This window comes from Lepidochelys kempii, chromosome 1, assembly GCF_965140265.1.
Source record: "Lepidochelys kempii isolate rLepKem1 chromosome 1, rLepKem1.hap2, whole genome shotgun sequence".
Taxonomy (NCBI): Eukaryota; Metazoa; Chordata; order Testudines; family Cheloniidae; genus Lepidochelys; species Lepidochelys kempii.
The window spans coordinates 290,358,775-290,376,980 of record NC_133256.1 but is presented as its reverse complement, the minus strand read 5'-3'; the positions used below and the strand labels follow the sequence as shown (position 1 = coordinate 290,376,980).

At 40.7% G+C, this 18,206-nt stretch overlaps 1 protein-coding gene across 11 annotated transcripts in view; it reads left to right on the top strand.

Moving 5' to 3' along the window:
* The window catches only part of MON2 (MON2 homolog, regulator of endosome-to-Golgi trafficking), a 157,514-nt gene that overhangs the window by 108,339 nt on the left and 30,969 nt on the right, over positions 1-18,206 (top strand). For 7 of the 11 annotated variants that reach the window (XM_073327927.1, XM_073327923.1, XM_073327918.1 and 4 more), the window contains 5 exons: positions 1,914-2,533; positions 8,012-8,155; positions 8,710-8,727; positions 9,014-9,142; positions 13,806-13,996. In XM_073327927.1, coding sequence (XP_073184028.1) covers positions 1,914-2,533; positions 8,012-8,155; positions 8,710-8,727; positions 9,014-9,142; positions 13,806-13,996 — 1,102 coding nt within the window. Of the gene's footprint in view, positions 1-1,913; positions 2,534-8,011; positions 8,156-8,709; positions 8,728-9,013; positions 9,143-13,805; positions 13,997-18,206 lie in introns of those variants that run through there. The other 4 variants (XM_073327917.1, XM_073327925.1, XM_073327921.1 and 1 more) reach the window with 4 other exon arrangements.

Genomic DNA, 18,206 nt, shown 5'->3' with positions numbered 1-18,206 from the left:
ATCAATTTTTTAATTAATTCAAGCAGATTAACTAATTTACTTGTAAATTCCCAGCAAATTCATTTTGTACTAAAAAATTGAATGCTGCAATTTTGAGGAGGGTACACAGTTTCTTCATTACAAAGTGATTGCAACCCTTCTTTAATGCAAATTCAACCTTAACTGTGGAACTGTGAATAGAACTTCCATAATAAATACTTCGGCTTTTTCATGCCAAGAATTTTTGGGAAAGGTCGTAGTAACAATGACCCAATACAGGGAAGTGGAGTTATGGCCATGTTCTGTAGTAGCCACTTATTTAAACTTTACAGGAAAAGGCCTCTACATTTAGCTTTCCTTTGAAGACGCTTCATAACCTCTTGGATATGTACTTACTCCTCCCTTTACTCATCTTGTATTAAAATTCTTATTTTAATTTGATCTTGTTAGGTTTCTTTCATGTGTTTTCACACTAGTTTTAGGTGAGGTACCTTGCTGCCACATAAATTCTTACCTAGTTGATATAGACTGGCATTTTCAAATGAGCCAAAGGAAGCTAGGCACCCAACTTTGAATCTTTTGAAAATTCCTTTCTGGTGTCTACAGGCCTCCACTCTGTGGCCACTATTCTTGTACTCTGTCTCTGTGAAGTCTGGCTTCTGCTTTCTTGCATTCTAGTAGCTCTGTGCCATAGGAGAATTGGTCTAGAGCACCCTGGCCTCATTTCCCTGCTGCATAAAGAATTGAAACAAGTGAGTTACCACAGAAAACTGGAAATGGAAGACTACATGCCATGTTTAACAGCAGAATAATTCTCTCAGTATATTCATTAGCAACCCCCCATTCCCCAATCTTCCCATAGTTCCTATTTCATTTACTAAATTAAGTTTTGTGTAACTAATATATTCAAAGTTTTGTTAATCCAATACACCATTTTAGGTATTTCCAATTTAGTGACTGTACTTCTAATTGATATAATTAACTTAGAGAGTAGTGCCTATCTCTCTTAAATAACTCCCTCAATATCTGGCTACTATACAATATACCCATGACTTCGTGAATGTATAATTGTCATGGAATTTTGTATCATCAAGAGAACCATGAGAGCATATTAAATGGCTAGGGATCTGACCCTGCGACCTTTATATATATCTAACTCCTGGTGAAATTAACAGGCATCTGGGCTTCAGCTTGTTGTCTGCAGGGGTCAGAAAGGAATTTTTCCCCCCCCGATGCACAGTTGGCCAGATGCATTGTGTGTGTGTGTGAGTGGGGGCGAGGGGTGTTCTGGCTTTCTCTGAAGCATCAGAGATTGGCCAGAGCTGGAGACAGGACACTGAGTGGAGTGGACCAGTACTCTGAGGTAGTACAAAGAATCCTATTTCATAGATGCCTGGCTGGTATATCTTCCTCACATTCTCGGGGCCAAACTGATCACAAGTTTTTGAGTTGGGATGGAATTTTCCTCCAGGTCAGACTGGTAAGGACCTTGAAGTTTATTCAGCTTTCCTCTGCAGCATGGGGTGTGGATTGCCTGCTGCAATAATATGTACATATCTCAACTGTACATATAACCAATAAAGATGCTTTTACTATGTTCTTAACCAATTGAGTTAATATCTTAGTGCAAGCTGATAAATTATTTGCTGTGAGAATGATATAGATATAAATAGGTAGTACTATAGCAAATGAAACAATAAATTCACATTACTGTGGCCCTTTTGGGTAATATTGATTGCTAATTTGGCTCCAGAACCACGGAGGTCGAAGTGTCACTGGTATATACAATGATATAATTCTCTATAATGTGTGTGCATCATTTTTGTTCACAAACTGATTCTTTCTTTGAAAGCAGGTACCTTCCCCCTCCAACTCCTATGAAATGAAGGGGCAAAAAAAAAGTCTTAAACTGATTCAGCTTTTTTTTTAAATAGGAGATTTTTCCAAAGCCTGGGATGTTCTTCTTGATCACATCCAGTCTGCAGCACTCAGCAAAAACAGTGAAGTTTCCTTGGCTGCTCTGAAAAGTTTTCAGGAAATTTTACAAATTGTCTCTCCTGTCCGAGACTCAGAGAAACCTGATACACCACCTGCTATTAATGTGCCTGCCCTCTTAGGGGCAATGACTGCTACTGGTCTGGGCAGATCATTCCTGAGAACTGACTCTATAGGAGAAAGAATTGGAAGATACAATGAATCCGAGCCACCTGTAATAGATGAGATTGAAGATTTAAATCTTTGGTGGGCTGCCTGGAACACCTGGTATAGGATTGGCTCAGAAAGTACAAAGCCTCCAATTACTTGTGAGAAATTGACTTTCATACCCAGCCAACCTTTTCTCACAGCTTTAATTCAGATATTCCCAGCTCTCTACCAACACATCAGAACTGGTTTCAGCATGGATGATCTCCAAAAGCTCGGTGTCATTTTACATGGTGCTGTTTCAGTTCCAATCAGTTCTGATGCCTCCCCTTTCATCCTGCCATCTTATACTGAAGCAGTTTTGACAAGTTTGCAGGAAGCAGTGCTTACAGCTTTAGATGTCTTACAAAAGGTAATAATACAGCTTTAGATGTCCTTTGAAAGGTAAACCATACTATGTATTGGTTCTTTTGCTTTGCCACCTGCACTGTGTTGAGTTAAATTAACCTTAGTTGCCTAGTTACTTCTGGGTTTGTAATGTACTATTCTTATGTAAAAGATAATTTTGCTCCTTTTGAAGAACAATCAGAACCAGAAGCTCACCTTGTCTCCTGTCCCTACTCTAGGCTTCTTGCCATTCAGCAGCTGTATATTGACATGGTGTAATCTTTAATACAGTCTCTTCTGAATCATTACAAAAATACTTAATATTCAGTGCTGTATTTTCAAGAATTTGCTTGCTTGACTGTTAAGTTTTAGCACTGTTGTTAATGGTCTGAAAATGGAGTGGAGGCAATACACTCAGCCTCTGTGGGGGCAGCTTTTTTTACATTGTTCACTCCAGCAAAGTCTGGAAGGATGGTGATCCTAATTTAAGGACTTGCAGTTGTGTAAAGTGGAGGGGAAAAAAGCATCAGCTTTCTCTTCCTCTTCTCCTCCCTCTTCAAAAATCTGCTCTGTCATAAAAATAGTAGCGCTTTGCTGCAGAAATTCTTATCAGAGACCTAGTCCCTGAAGAGCACCATTCATTTAAGTGAATTTCTGTAATAGAGCTAAAACACAAGGCGGCAGATAAGGGTGATCTGTATGTTCAGATCTCACAACTATTTTGTGAAGGAAACAATCTATTGATTAAATTAGTTATATCCAGTAGCCTTGATTTCTTTTAAAATTTATCAGATTAGATCTCGTTGCTCATACCTTTTACATTGAAACCACCTGTCAGCATTTGTTCTTAATGTGCTGCAAAATGAGAGCTATGTTTAAAAAGTAGAAGGCATTGGCAGAAATGAAATAACCCTCCAGGAACTTTCCTGCATTTTAAAAGAAATATTCTGGGTGGAGGAAAACAGCAAACTGCTGTACTTCATCCTAGCAGGTTTCAGAGTAACAGCCGTGTTAGTCTGTATTCACAAAAAGAAAAGGAGTACTTGTGGCACCTTAGAGACTAACCAATTTATTTGAGCATAAGCTTTCGTGAGCTACAGCTCACTTCATCGGATGCACGGATGCATCTGAGGAAGTGAGCTGTAGCTCACGAAAGCTTATGCTCTAATAAATTGGTTAGTCTCTAAGGTGCCACAAGTCCTCCTTTTCTTTTAGCTTATCTAAAGTGATGATTATCATACACATTGTAAGGAGAGTGAAGTTGGGCCATTTCCAGCACAAATCCAGGTTTTCTCACCCTCCGCTCCCCCCCCCCGCCCCACACACACACAAACTCCTTCTCCTGCTGGTAATAGCCCATCCAAAGTGACCACTCTCTTTACAATGTGTATGATAATCAAGGTGGGCCATTTCCAGCACAAATCCAGATTTTCTAACCCCCCCCCCCCCCCATTTTTTTTTTTTTCTTCAAAAACCACACACACAAACTCACAGCAGGAGAGTGAGTTTGGGTGGGGGGTGAGAAAACCTGGATTTGTGCTGGAAATGGCCCACCTTGATTTTCATACACATTATAAGGAGAGTGTCACTTTGGATAAGCTATTACCAGCAGGAGAGTGAGTTTGTGTGTGTGGTTTTTGAAAAAAAAAAAAAAAAAGGTGGGGGGGGTGAGAGAACCTGGATTTGTGCTAGAAATGGCCCACCTTGATTATCACACACATTGTAAGGAGAGTGATCACTTTAGATAAGCTATTACCAGCAGGAGAGTGGGGTGGGAGGAGGTATTGTTTCATGGTCTCTGTGTATATAATGTCTTTCCACAGTATGCATCCGATGAAGTGAGCTGTAGCTCACGAAAGGTTATGCTCAAATAAATTGGTTAGTCTCTAAGGTGCCACAAGTACTCCTTTTCTTTTTTCATCCTAGCAATGCACCTTTTTTCTTTTTAGAACTGCAAAAATATTCCTTTGCAAAAGTAACTGTCCACATATTCGTTCATATTTTCTCTCTCATATTACTAAGGTTACAGAGTGAAGCACTCAAATGTTAGGAAAAGCCAGAATTAAGGCCTAACTTCTGAGTACTTCACTGTCAACCTTAATAATGTTCTTTACACACACAAAGCTACATTACATTTTCTAGGTTTTAAAAAAGCAAACTGAAAAAACATGGTGGTATATAGACACGCACGTGTTTCGTCAGCAGAGTTGGACCCTTTAGACCCACCAAACAGTCCTCCACTACTTTGATCTAAGGGAATAGCTAATAGCAATAGTTTGGTTATCATCCTCTATGTGGACTGAAGGGGGAAGGGAGACTTTGGCAGAGGGTTTCACAGACATTTGCTGACAGTAGAGGAATGAGTACACTCAGGGATCTTGGGTTCCATTCCAAGTTCTGGAGGGGAGTGTTCTCTAGTGGGCATAGACACATCTCCCCCAGACTGGAATTTTTCTGCTCCATCCCCTCCAGCTTGTCCCTGTCCAAGTCCTGTCTCTTCCTCAACCCTGGTTCCTCATCTAAACCCGTCTCTCTTCACCTATCCATTCAGTCTCCAGTCCTCAGACTTCTCACTCCAGTTCCAGACTCTTGCCCAGCAAATCCTAGTCTCATCAGTCTCTCTCCCCCACACCCCTCAGTCTGTTTCCCCAACCAGTCCCAGGATCTTGCCTGCATCCTGATCCCTCATTCAATCTGTATTTCTCACTTATGCTGTCTTGCAGTCACCCTCCCTGTTTCTCTCCCTGACTTCAAGTCCCAGTCTGCTGCCCAGCCAGTCCCAGTCTCTTCTCCGCAATTCCCAGTCCCAGTTTCCCTCTCCTCTCCCTGCCTGTCCCAGTTTCTGCCACCCCTCAAATTCCTAGTCCCAATCTATTCTCACATCCCTCCTTACAGATACAGCTCTTGTCCCTTTTGCATCAGATAAGGCAGTGTTCTCCAGCAGTCAGGGCACAGCAGGGGTCATTCAGAGCAGAGGAGAAACAGGCTTCCTATTCTCAGTTTAGCTATCTGGACCTGGATTAGGCATGGCCAGGAGCATCCCAGAGCTGCAACTACAGGTAAAGTCCTGCTGAGCTCCAGGCTGGAGCATGTTCATTCTGAACAGAATCTTTAAAGGAATTTAGCTGCTAAAATCTAAGTCTCTACTGAGCATGTGCAAATTCCAGTTTTTCAGAGGCTTACAGCTTGGCTAAAATGGGGCAGATTTTCACAGGGATGGCAAAAGTCACATTGTGGACACAAAGTTCCTCCCACACCCTGGTCAGATTTCAAGACCCTGCTCTAGAACATGGGGCGCTAGACCATTTCAAACAAACGGTCAGGAGAATTTTTTAACATGGGCAAAACAATATATTTTTCCCTACCCTGGTTCTCAGAAACAGCCATACCATTTTGGATGAAATTCCTTTGCACAACACTCCCGCCAATCCTCATACACACACACACACACACACACACACAAACCCAAATAACAGTAAACACTGTTTTCGGTTACTTATAAGTTTGTAAAACTTTAACTATTTGGCCTAAAATTTTCCATGCTGGATGTCTGATTATTTGATTATTATTTATTGTTAGAAAGTAGTAGAAGCTGGGGACACTGCATCATATATGTTCTCACACGAGTCACACCACTCAAAAGCAATTCATGAAAACACAGGAATGACTGGAAAAAAACACAAATGTGATCCTTGGATGTATAAAAAGGGGAATATCAAATAGAAATAGGGAAGTGAGCGTGGCTCTATACCTAATATTGATTAAAAACACTACTAGAATACTTTGTCTAGTTCTGATGTCCACACTTCAAGAAGGATGTGGAAATGCTGGAGAGAGTTCAAAGGAGGGCCACAAAAATTATCCAAGGACTGGGAAACAAGCTTTAAGATGTGAGGCTTAAGGAGCTCAACCTATTCAGCTTATTGAAGAGAAGAGTGAAAGGTGACTTGATCACTGGGTATAAGGACTTGTAAATGGAAAATGGGGGGCTTTTCAGTCAGGCATAACAAGATCCTATGGCTAGAAATTGAAGTTAGATGAACTCAACCTTAAAATAAGACACAATTTCCTAACTATGAGGGTTATTAAACATTTGATTATCTTATCAGAGTAGGTGATGGATTCACCATTGCCTGGAGTCTTTAAAACAAGATTAAATGTATTTTTAAAAGGTATGCTTTCATACAGTTTTTGGGAGAAGTTCTGTGACCTGTGTGGTTTTGGAATATATGACTTCCCTACGGGGATACCCTTCCTTCATGGGTCATGGGGAGAACAGGATGGCCTGTGTTGCCCTCCTTATGTTCATAACACTTGCAGGTTGGCATTAAGATAATGAGTATAATCAAATCTTATACTTCCGAGCTTCAGTCAGTCTCCTGCAGGGGTAAGAGAATTGTTTTTTTCCTGATGCACAATTGACCAGATGTATTCTGTTCGTTTGTTTTGCCTTTCTCTGATGCATCAGAGATTGGTCACAGCTGGAGGTGGGACAACGGATGGGGAGGACCAATGTTCTGAGACGGTACAGGGCATTCTCTTTCTCGATATCCGGCTGGTGTGTCTTGCTCACATGTTTGTGGGCATACTAATCACCAGATTTGGGGTTGGGAAAGAATTTTCCCCTGGTTAGCTTGGCAGGGACTTTGGAGGTTGTTCACCTTCATCTGCAGTATGGGTCATGGTTCGCTTACTGGGATCATCTGGGCATATCTCACCTAATCAATTCCTTACCATAGAAGGAATAAATGGAGGGAGTCTTCTAACATGGAGAGGGGTTTGGAAAACCCCAACGAGGAAGGGGCAAGACATTTGATGTTAAAGAAAATTAGTGGAGTAACTTTATGGGATCATTGGCTTCTGCTTTGAAAATAAATGTCTTGGCTTTGCCTCAGAATTTATATAGCAGCAGGAAGTAGTCATCCTGTTCTGTTCCATTGACATCTTCTAAGTATATCTTAACTAGAAAACCCTGTATTATGGTTGTCAGTTCTGTTGAAATCTTTCGTATAGTCCTCATTTGATGTGCATTCCTTCATACAATATATCATTTTTGAACTACCAATTAAAGCCTTGTGATAATGACTTCTTGCAATGTTAAATGTTCCTCAGAGTAGGACTTCAAAACACTGTGGCACAGATCAACAGACAAGACACTCTGGCTTAATACAGAGCATCATGCTGGCTGAGGCCAGTTTCTGCTTGATCCTACAGCAGTCATCTTGCATTTATGCCACCAATCTGTTGTCACAGAATTTACTGTATTGTTTCAAAAAATTAGCATTATGATAACATAGCAAGAGCAAACAAAAAATAAACATAACAAATATGGCCAAGAGATTGCTGCTGATAAATTTGCATTTATATTTTTGTAAAGTATATTCTAGTTTTTCTGAGAGTGGTAGTTCCTCTTTAAAAGCTCTTAATATTGGTGTAGTTCTTGAATGCTGAAATTTCATGGGGTAAATATTGTATTATAATGTTTGGCTTTTGTTTTTTATAGGCCATATGTGTAGGTTCAGAAAACATGCAGATAATGTATCCAGCAATCTTTGATCAGCTTTTGGCATTTGTAGAATTTTCCTGTAAACCGCCACAATATGGACAGCTGGAAATGAAACACATTGCAAATGCAAAATATAATCAGGTAATTTCGTAGGCATCATATCTGTTCCGTTTTTAATATGATGTCTTGTGAACAGTCCGTTCAGCTTCAGATGGATGTGGATTACCAAGACACATCCATTTTCCCCCATCTGCAAAAACTTTCTGTACATCTTGTGCTATCAATTAATTCATTATTATTTAGTTTTTGCAGGCATTTTCATCCTCTCTATACATTTTCTTTCCTATTGAAACTTTCCTTTCCTCCCTAAAGGAAAATCCTTTAATGAACATCAGACACAATAAATCTGAATCTTCCCAGGGAATCCAACGGAACTATCTTGCTTTATTTTATATTAAAAATTTAATTGGACTTAAAGTAATCTGTTTTGAAAAATTCTTCCACCATAGTGGGCAATTTTTGAATTTTGTACGCTGTGGAGAAATAGAACACAATAAACTTTCTTTAAATCCATGCACATACTGATGGCTTTCAGTAAGCATGAAAATATAATTTAATTTAATTTGAGGTAATTGTTATATATGTATTAATTTTTCTTATTCTGTTTGTCCTGCTACACAATGGAATCCCACTAGATACAACTATTTGCACCGGTGAGTTAAATTTCCTTAAGATTGTCCTAATGTAGTAGTTTTGCATAAAATACAACATTTGACCTACTAAAATTTACCTTACCCAAATCTACTTCACATGCTCTTACTCAGAATGTTATGTTCTTTTCTTCATAAACTGTTTTTTGCTTGGATCAAAACTGTTACATTATGAAATATATTCTTGAGAATCTTGCATGTATAAAAACATGTAAAATGCAAGTTTTCTATTGCATAACTAGTGTTTTTCCATGTTTTCTTCAGTAGTGTACTAATTTTATTTTTCTAGGCAGAATGGGTAGCATTGAATTATGTACCATTTGCTGAGAGATCTTTGGAAGTTGTGGTGGATTTATACCAAAAGACTGCTTGCCACAAAGCTGTAGTTAATGAGAAAGTTCTTCAGAACATTATTAAGGTAAAAAGTTTGCATTCTGTTTATGAACTAAAGTAGTGACTTTTATTTGGAGCCATTAGGGAACAGTGTAGATAGTACTGTGACTGGTTTCCCCCAAGGTGCCACATGGAACTGGGGTACCACTGAGCCCTCTGACCCAACAGCCTAGGCTCCCTCTCACTCTATGCTGCTGTGACAAACTGCAGAGCCATTCCTGGTCCTGTACTTCCACCAGCATTCACACAGGTAGGAACACACCCAGTTGCAGTTACATGTAGGCTCTCTGACCAGTCTCTGCATGAACCAACAATAGGGAGGCTACAGCCATAATAACCACAAACCTTCCAGCCTAGGATCCCCTCTCCCCTGACCATGGGAGTATAAACCCAGGATTATACCATCTTGTGTTGCACAGGGAACTGTACAGCGCAGGGCTGGCTCTAGGCACCAGCAAAACAAGCAGGTGCTTGGGACGGCACCTTCCTAGAGGCGGCATTCCGGCGCCGGCCATGCCACCCCTAGAAAGGTGCCCCAGCTCTCCTCCTCCTGCTCCCCTGAGCATGCTGCTTGCGCGCGGCAAGCCTGGGAGGGAGGGAGGGAGGAGAAGCCGAGTGGCAGCGTGCTTGGGGGAGGCGGCGGTGGTGGAGCGGAGTTGAGCTGGGTCGGGGAGTGGTTCCTCTATCCCGCCCCCACCCGTTATTTCCTGCGTTCCTTCCTCACCCTCGCTCACTTCCGCTCCGCCTGCTCCCCTGAACGCGCTGCCTCTCCCTTGCCTGAGAGGGAGGGGGAAGAAGTGGAGTGGTGGCATGTTCAGGGGAGCAGGTGGAGTGGAGGTGAGCTAGGGTGGGGGGTTGCAGGGGGGAGCCGCGGGAAGCAATGGGGGGGTGGGAAATGCAGTATGCCCAGGGGAGGAGGCGGGACCAGAGAAGGGGTTCTGAAGGGGCTGGGCCAGGGGCAGGTGGGGGGGCACAAAAAAAAAGCAGGGGCGGCCAAACATTTTTTTGCTTGGGGCGGCAAAAATTCTAGAGCCGGCCCTGGTACAGAGTAAGCTCATAGAGTATCATCGTTTGTTTTCCCTCCTTCCCCTCCTTCCCCCCCCATGTGGAGAGGAATATGCAACAGCCTTTGCCCCTTGAGCTGCAACTTCCCATGCATTTTGCTCAGTCACTGGTTTAGATAAAGCAAAAACAAGTTTATTAACTACAAAAGATAGATTTAAAAAAAGAACTAGATACATTTGTGGAGAATAGGTCCATCAATGGCTATTCGCCAGGATGGGCTGGGATGGTGCCCCTAACCTCTGTTTGCCAGAAGCTGGGAATGGGATACAGGGAATGGATCACTTGATGATTACCTGTCCTGTTCATTTGCTCTGCAGCACCTGGCATTGGCAATTGTCAGAGGACAGGATACTGGGTTAGATGAACCTTTGGTCCGACCCAGTATGGCCATTCTTATGTTCTTATTTAAGTGATAGCACACAGGTCCAAGCAGATTACCTAGTAAATAAACAAAAATGCAAACTAAGCCTAAGATACTAGAAACATAGGATATGAATTAGCAAATTCTCACCCAGGCTGATGATAGAAGCTTCAGATTCTTAAGGCACAGGCTACACTTGCTTTGCAGCTTGGAATCCCTGGGTTTTCATACACAGGCAGAAATCCCTTTAGCCTGGGTCCTGCATTTCCCACAGTTCAGTTCTTGTTCCTCACATGGTTCTAGGAGTCTTCTTGTGTAGTTAGTGAAGAACAGCCGATGATGTCGCTCCCTGCCTTATATAGCTTTAGCATATGGTGGAAACCCTTTGTTCCAAAACCAGTTCCCAGCCACTTTGTGGAAAAATACAGACATCCTGAGATGGAGTCCAGATTCATTCATCCAATCACTCTTTGCTTTAGACAGCATGAGAAACACACATCTAGTCAAAAAAATAAAACATTTGTACACCATTCCCTGCCTCACTTTCCTAACTACTCTGGCATGTTCCTCACAAACTGGAGGTCTCTCTTTGAGGTTCTAGGTCTCCTCTTCTGGACTCCGCTCCTACGTTCAGGCTTCTTTTCCAAATCATGGAGTCTTTGGTCCTCCAGCCAGCTTCTTTTTATCTTGGCAGGTCCTCCTGTCAAAGATGTCTCCTCTTTCTCCAAAAATCTGTTCCTTTGTTCCTCCTGTGAGTACTTTCTCTGAGTCCTCTTCCCCACCCCCAAGTCTCTCAGGCTATGTGGTTTTAAAACTTGATCTCTCTGTTCTGCTTCAATTGAAATTCCATTCCTTCAAACCCCAGCCCTGGGAGTTGGAAGAAAACTGGGTCTCCTAGATTCAGCCAACCCTTTACCAGAAGTTACTCCCATATGACTGGGCAACCATCAAGGTTCAGCAATCCTCCATTGTCCCTTGTCATAAACTGTTCATAGACAGATTCTCCAAATCATCCCATTATGGATTCTTTAACCTTAGTGGACTGAAGTAAGATCATTTGTTTAAATTTATACAGTAGAACCTCAGAGTTACGAACACCTCGGGAATGGAGGTTGTCCATCACTCTGAAATGTTGGTAATTCTCAACAAAACATTATAGTTCTTTTCAAAAGTTTACAACTGACCATTGACTTTGAAACTTCACTATGCAGAAGAAAAATGCTGCTTTTAACTGTCTTAATTTAGATGAAACAAACACAAACAGTTTCCTTACCCTGTCAAATCTTTTTTTAAACTTTCCCTTTATTCTTTTAGTAGTTTACATTTAACACAGTACTGTACTGTATTTGCTTTTTATTTTTGCCTCTGCTGCTGCCAGATGACGTGCTTTCGGTTCCAAATAAGGTGTGTGTCAGTTCATAACTCTGGTGTTCGTAACTACTGTACTTGTTAAATGTGTGTATTGAGCTGTTTACTGCAATACTAATATAATTATTCTGACACTAAACTTTTTCCTACAATAACTCTCAAACTCTACTTGGAATTCTAGATCTGAGTCTTATGACTGTCTTAGGCAGGGGTTAGGCAGTAGGCAATTTTTGGTGCTAAAAGCTATTGACTAGCTATTAGGGCAGTAATTCAGCTGAGATCACATAACCCTGTTCATTAATTTGACTGTGATAGCCTAAGCATGCAATAGATGTAGACAAAGGTTAAAAAAATTAATAATGTGAATGCCTAAAGACTGGCTTCTAAATCCATATTTATGTATATGAAAATAGTGGTGCGTGACTTTCAAAAGTACAGTGTACCTGACAACTGAAAATCCTAAATATGGATTTAGGAGTCTAAGTTTAGACGTCCATTTTTTAAAATCTTAGCCACAGCATTTGCACCTGTGAATTTTGTAATTTTGTTTGGTATGGCCTTCCATTCTAGCTATTATTTTTCAGTGCCTCATAATTTTCTCCAGTACATTTGATACAGTTATTACTCAAGCAGGGTACTTTGGCTCTCAAAATATATTTTAAACCTAAGCCCATTAGGAAGTCATCTGCTGTTTGTTTTTACCTTTTGTTATTTAGGAATAAAATCTCCCAAATCAACTAGATGAGTAGTGGGATTTTCAAAAGCAGTCAGCAGTGGCATAACTGCTTCCACTGAAATCAGTGGGAATTTAATTAGAGCAGATAGCACAATCCTGAGCACTTCTGAAAATCATACCCTAAATGTGGTATCATTGAAACACACAAAGCCTTTGGGAGTATATTCTTAACCCTTCTACCTGATGTGTGAACACATTCTGTGCAGAGAGAGAACTTTAGCATCTTCAGAAGAAATCTTTAAAGCAACAATGTTCTCTCTCTCTCTCTGTCTTTCTCTCTCTCTCTCTGTTTGCAAGGCACTGCTGACTTCAGGATTCCACATCTGCATTCTGTGGCAGAGTGGTGCTTTAGTTGATGGTCTCTAAAACAACTTCCTGTTTACTTGGCAGCTCTGCTCTCACCTTCCAGTCTTCCAACTCCTCTCTATCTGTTCCTTCTTAAATTATGTAATGACTTGCTATATTCCCACTCATTGGGATTAGCAAAGGTAGTATGACAGAGAATGGAAAATCTTATCCCTGCTAATTTTGTTTCTCAGGATAACATCTCTGTTCCACCTTGAACAGTTTGTTGGCCTTTTTAAGCTGTCTCCTCTTATTTTTAATAATGACCAGATGCTTCACATGGATGATGTTATATAGTTCATTTTTTTTACATTTTGCAAGACGTTTGAATTCCTTATGGCCTTTTCTTCAAATTGATGTTATCACAACTTGGGAAGCTGCCAGAGCAGTTCTTCCAAGGTAGACAGGGCTAACCTCTCCAGAGCCCCCTCATAGTGAAAAACTACCCCCAGTTTATTTGCAGAGGGAAGGGGAACCAATTTGTCAGGATTAGCAGAGATGATAGATGTTATCTGGAAAAAGAAAATTAGCAGGTAATTTTCCAATGTAATTGCTAATGGATTAACTCTTAACACTTCTAACCTTTATTTGGTTAATCAGATCTGTGCTTTAGCCAGCTGGCATACAATCAGTAATCTAATAATCATATTTAGAAGAGAACATCCCAAGTCCTACCAGAAAATGGAGGGAAATGTACTATTTTTTGTGTAACATATCTTTAGAGATCTCCTGCGGAGATTTTCTTTACCATAGATTTATCTGGATCTTACATTTCTTCAAGAAAGTATAAAGCTTTGAACTTTCCCTTCACAGACACTGAGGATACCTCTGAGCTTGAAGTACGCCTGCCCCTCTGAAAGCACATGGAAACTAGCAGTATCTTCTCTTCTTAAAGTTCTTTCTATTGGACTGCCAGTTGCAAGGCAGCATGCCTCTTCTGGAAAATTTGACAGTATGTGGCCAGAACTAGCCAACACATTTGAAGACTTTTTATTCACCAAAAGGTAAATGCAACTTTAAAAATAAAGTTGTGGAAAAATGTTTATAAATGTCTTACTACTTTACTAAACTGGTCTTTATGGTAGATAATATAATTTGGTGTGTGCGCACGCAAAACATGGAGTGGAGACAGTCTTATATTTAATCATATTTTTGCTAGGTGGAAGTGTTTTAAAGAATGAATATACAAATTAAAGAATTTACATTAAAAAGTAACCAATATCCTTTGTTTGGAAAAAAGGGAGTTCAGACATTAGGTATTACTCGCTGTATTAAACTAAACTGAGTTTGAAAGACAGGGTACAACTTTTCGTATTTGCCTATTGATCTTCATGCAAACCCCAGTAGACACTTAGTCCTCATGCAGAACTATTAACGTGTATTCAGACCTGTTGGATTTTTCCACTTTATTAGAACTCAATGACTTTTTGTTGTTAATTTGAACATCATGTTACTGTATGATTTTTATTTATTTAATTATTTTTGGTAGGAGTTCCATTGTGATGCTTTACATCTACACTCTTCATGAGTTATGAATATTAAAATTTGTACTGCTTGCTATTCACTTGAAAATCGTTAGTGTTCATGATTTTTTCTTTAGATCCGAAATTAATAAAATAGTTGCAAAGTATACTTAATTTTGTTCACGATTTGTTAAAAATCTAGAAAATAAGATTTATAATCTAGAATAGAATATTTTATATCTATATATTTATCTCTCAAAAACAAGTGTGACTTGTGCAAAGGTGATTTCAGCAGCAGATTCACTGATAAGAGAGTAGAATAGTTGTGTATAAAATGACAGCTCATGAAAAGCATGACACTCCCTCCTTCCTTCTGCAGCCATCTTTAGTGATGATAATCAACAGCAGTTGGCCATAAATAGAGCCAGAGGGACAAATTCCATGTTTGATACTCATCCTTTAGTGAAAAACTTTTCCTTACTGGGTGATTTTGGGCTTCCCTTAATATGGTCACAAGATAATTATCCTGCTACTATGCTTCCTAGGTCAACATGTCCATTTCAGAGAAATTTTATTAAATAAGTTGGACTTGAAATATTCTTTTAATGATTTTCCAGAAAAAGTAAAAGTACTTATATTGCCAATCAAGATTTTAATTTGCTTTGACACTAAATTATTGGGTTGTCTCTTGTTGAGAAAACATAGTTTAGATAACTTGTATGGTTGCATCTCCTTCTGCTATCTCTGGTAGCACTCATTCCTGGGATAAGTAATTTGAGTCAGCTTTAAACAGTCAGTTTATTTTGGCTTACTATACGCCTAACAAAAACTTCCTCTTAAAAAACTTAATCCAGTGAGATTATGGGAGAGGACTGGGTGAAGGAAAGTATATATTTACGTAGAATGCAACCTTGGGGAATATATATTAATTGTAAAAAATTAAAGAGCCAGGTTAAAACAAACTTGATAAATTACTCAAAAACTCCAAGCAGAAAGGATGACCAATTCAATATAAGTACTGGAATATCACACTTGTAATTTGTGTGTCCCTGAATGCACGAACAGATAAGTCCAAAACTTACTGTGTAAATCCATTTTGATCAGTGCTATGAACATATTCAACCCCTCTTAAAATTCCGTTACTGTCAGCATATTGCTGTGTGAATCAAATACAGACAACCTGAGAGGAGAGGCTGAGGGAACTGGGATTATTTACTCTGCAGAAGAGAAGAATGAGGGGGGATTTGATAGCTGCTTTCAACTTCCTGAAAGGGGGTTCCAAAGAGGATGGATCTAGACAGTTCTCAGTGGTAACAGACGGCAGAACAAGGAGTAATGGTCTCAAGCTGCAGTGGGGGAGGTTTAGGTTGGATATTAGGAAAAGCTTTTTCACTAGGAGGGTGATGAAGCACTGGGAATAGATTACCTAGGGAGGTGATGGAATCTCCTTCCTTAGTGGTTTTTAAGGTCAGGCTTGACAAATCCTGGCTGGAATGATGTAGTTGGGGATTTGTCCTGCTTTGAGCAGGGGGTTGGACTAGATGACCTCCTGAGGTCCCTTCCAACCCTGATATTCTATGATTCTAACTCATTCTCACCTTCAGGGCCCTCCATGATGTAGCTCCTTCTGTCTCTGACCTTGTCACTTTTTATGCTTAACACAGTACTGTACTGTACTTTTTTTGGTCTCTGCTGCTGCCTGATTGCATACTTCCAGTTCCAAATGAGGTGTGTAGTTGACCAGTCAGATTTTAACTCTAGTGTTCGTAACTCTGAGGTCCTACTGTGTATATCTCATTCATTTCGTTTACGGTTTTTTTGCTGTTCATTCCTCCATATTTCTGTGTATGTATTTTTGGTATGCCAGGCTACTCTGCCTTCTTTTTTTTTTCCTTCTCAGTATTTACAATAGAAATTGTATCCTTCTACATTGATCAAGTTGTGTCATATCCCGTATTTTCGTAAAGCCAGCTAAATCATAATTTTGTTCAATAATGAAAACTTCTAGCTCAGCCTGCTTAGTACTTAGTCTTCTAGCATTAGAGAATAGACACATGAAAAATTTTGTTGTTGTTGCTTATTTCCTTGTTAATACTTTTGTCAGCATATCTTTTATTAGTCACAGTTTTCTTTTTCACATTCTCAAATAAACCCATAGAGACCCAATTTGGTGTTTCAGAATCCCCTTCCCTCCTCCTGCTGTTTCATTTATAGTTCTCACAAGCAATTTTGTTAACCTAAAACTCAAGAGATGGATTTATTTATTGTTCAAGAGAAGTTTCTCCAATTTATATACTCCTTTTAGTAAACTCAGAGGGCCAATGTGTAAACCTTCATTCCCTTCTCCATACACTGCTTTCTGTGCTTTTTTTCCCTAAATAATCTTTCTTCATCAACTGTCAGTATAACCTAATATAGCACTATTTTCCCTCAAAGATGAGTGGTACTTGGGAATACTGTTTTTTAAAAAAAAAAAAAAAAATTAGAAGAAAATCATACCACAGTCTGTTGAATCTTATTTTGCTTACATTGCTAAGTGTTGTGTGAAAAACTCTGACAGTGATTTTTGTATCCTTTAGAAATAGGGCTTTCTAGGTGGGAATTTTTTAAAAAGTCAAAGCAGCAGGTTTAAGGGCATTTTGAGATTTAGTTTTAATTTTTCATTTGTGATGCCCAACATACAATCCATTTGATGCTGTATCACCAATCAACTCCTTTCAGTGCTAGAGTTTTCTAAGGCAAGTCGTACACCGCAAACAGGAATTGATCACATTTTCGACACTGTGTAATTAAAACTGTTCAGTTCACCTGTAGCCAAGAAAATGTGCCCCATACTGCGGGATGTATTAAATTTAATCTTTACTCTTTTGTTAGGGGTTAAAGTTTACTTTCCAGAGATTTGCAATAAAATCGTTAGATTTCCTATTAGATTTTACCTTTGATCTTGATGGAGTGCCAGTTGGATATTCTTAGGTTTCAGAGTAGCAGCCGTGTTGGTACTCATTTCTTGAACACATTCAATGGGTATGATATACTATAGAGCAGGGGTCGGCAACCTATGGCATGCGTGCCAATTTTTAATGGCACGTTGCTGTCTGCCGTGGACAGCAGTGTGCAATTAAAAATCCTGCCTGGCCCGGCCCACTCTTCTCTGCCCACCGCTCTTTCCTTGCAGGGCAGGCAAGCTTCCCCCTCCCCCTGCCTCTTCCCTCAGCATGCAGGGTTCTTACCCTTCCTTCTCTCCCTCCCTGCGGCTGATAAGCTGACGGCCCTTGCTACGGAGGGGGAGAGGGAAAAGGGGAACCGCAGCACGCTCTCTGCTCTGGGGACGTTGGGGAAGGGGGTGGAATCAGGGCATATCCCCTCCAGGCCCCTGCCATGAGCCGCTCAGGGCAGGGGGCTGGAAGCACCCCCATGACCCCAGCCCTCTGCCCTGACCCCTGCACGCCCCTCACACCCCCCCAGCCCTCTGCCCTGACCCCTGCATCCCCCAGCCCTCTGCCCTGACCCCTGCATCCCCCACATCCCCCAGCCCTCTGCCATGACCCCTGCACCTCCCTCACACACACCCAGCCCTCTGCCCTCACCCCTGCACCCCCCACACACCCCAGCCCCATGCCCTGACTCTTGCACCCCCATATCCATATCCCCACCCCCACCCTGAGCACCAAACGGGAGCTCCTGCGTGCGCGCACACACACACACACATTCCCACCTGCACCCCTCGCACCAAATGCTACCCAAACCTCCT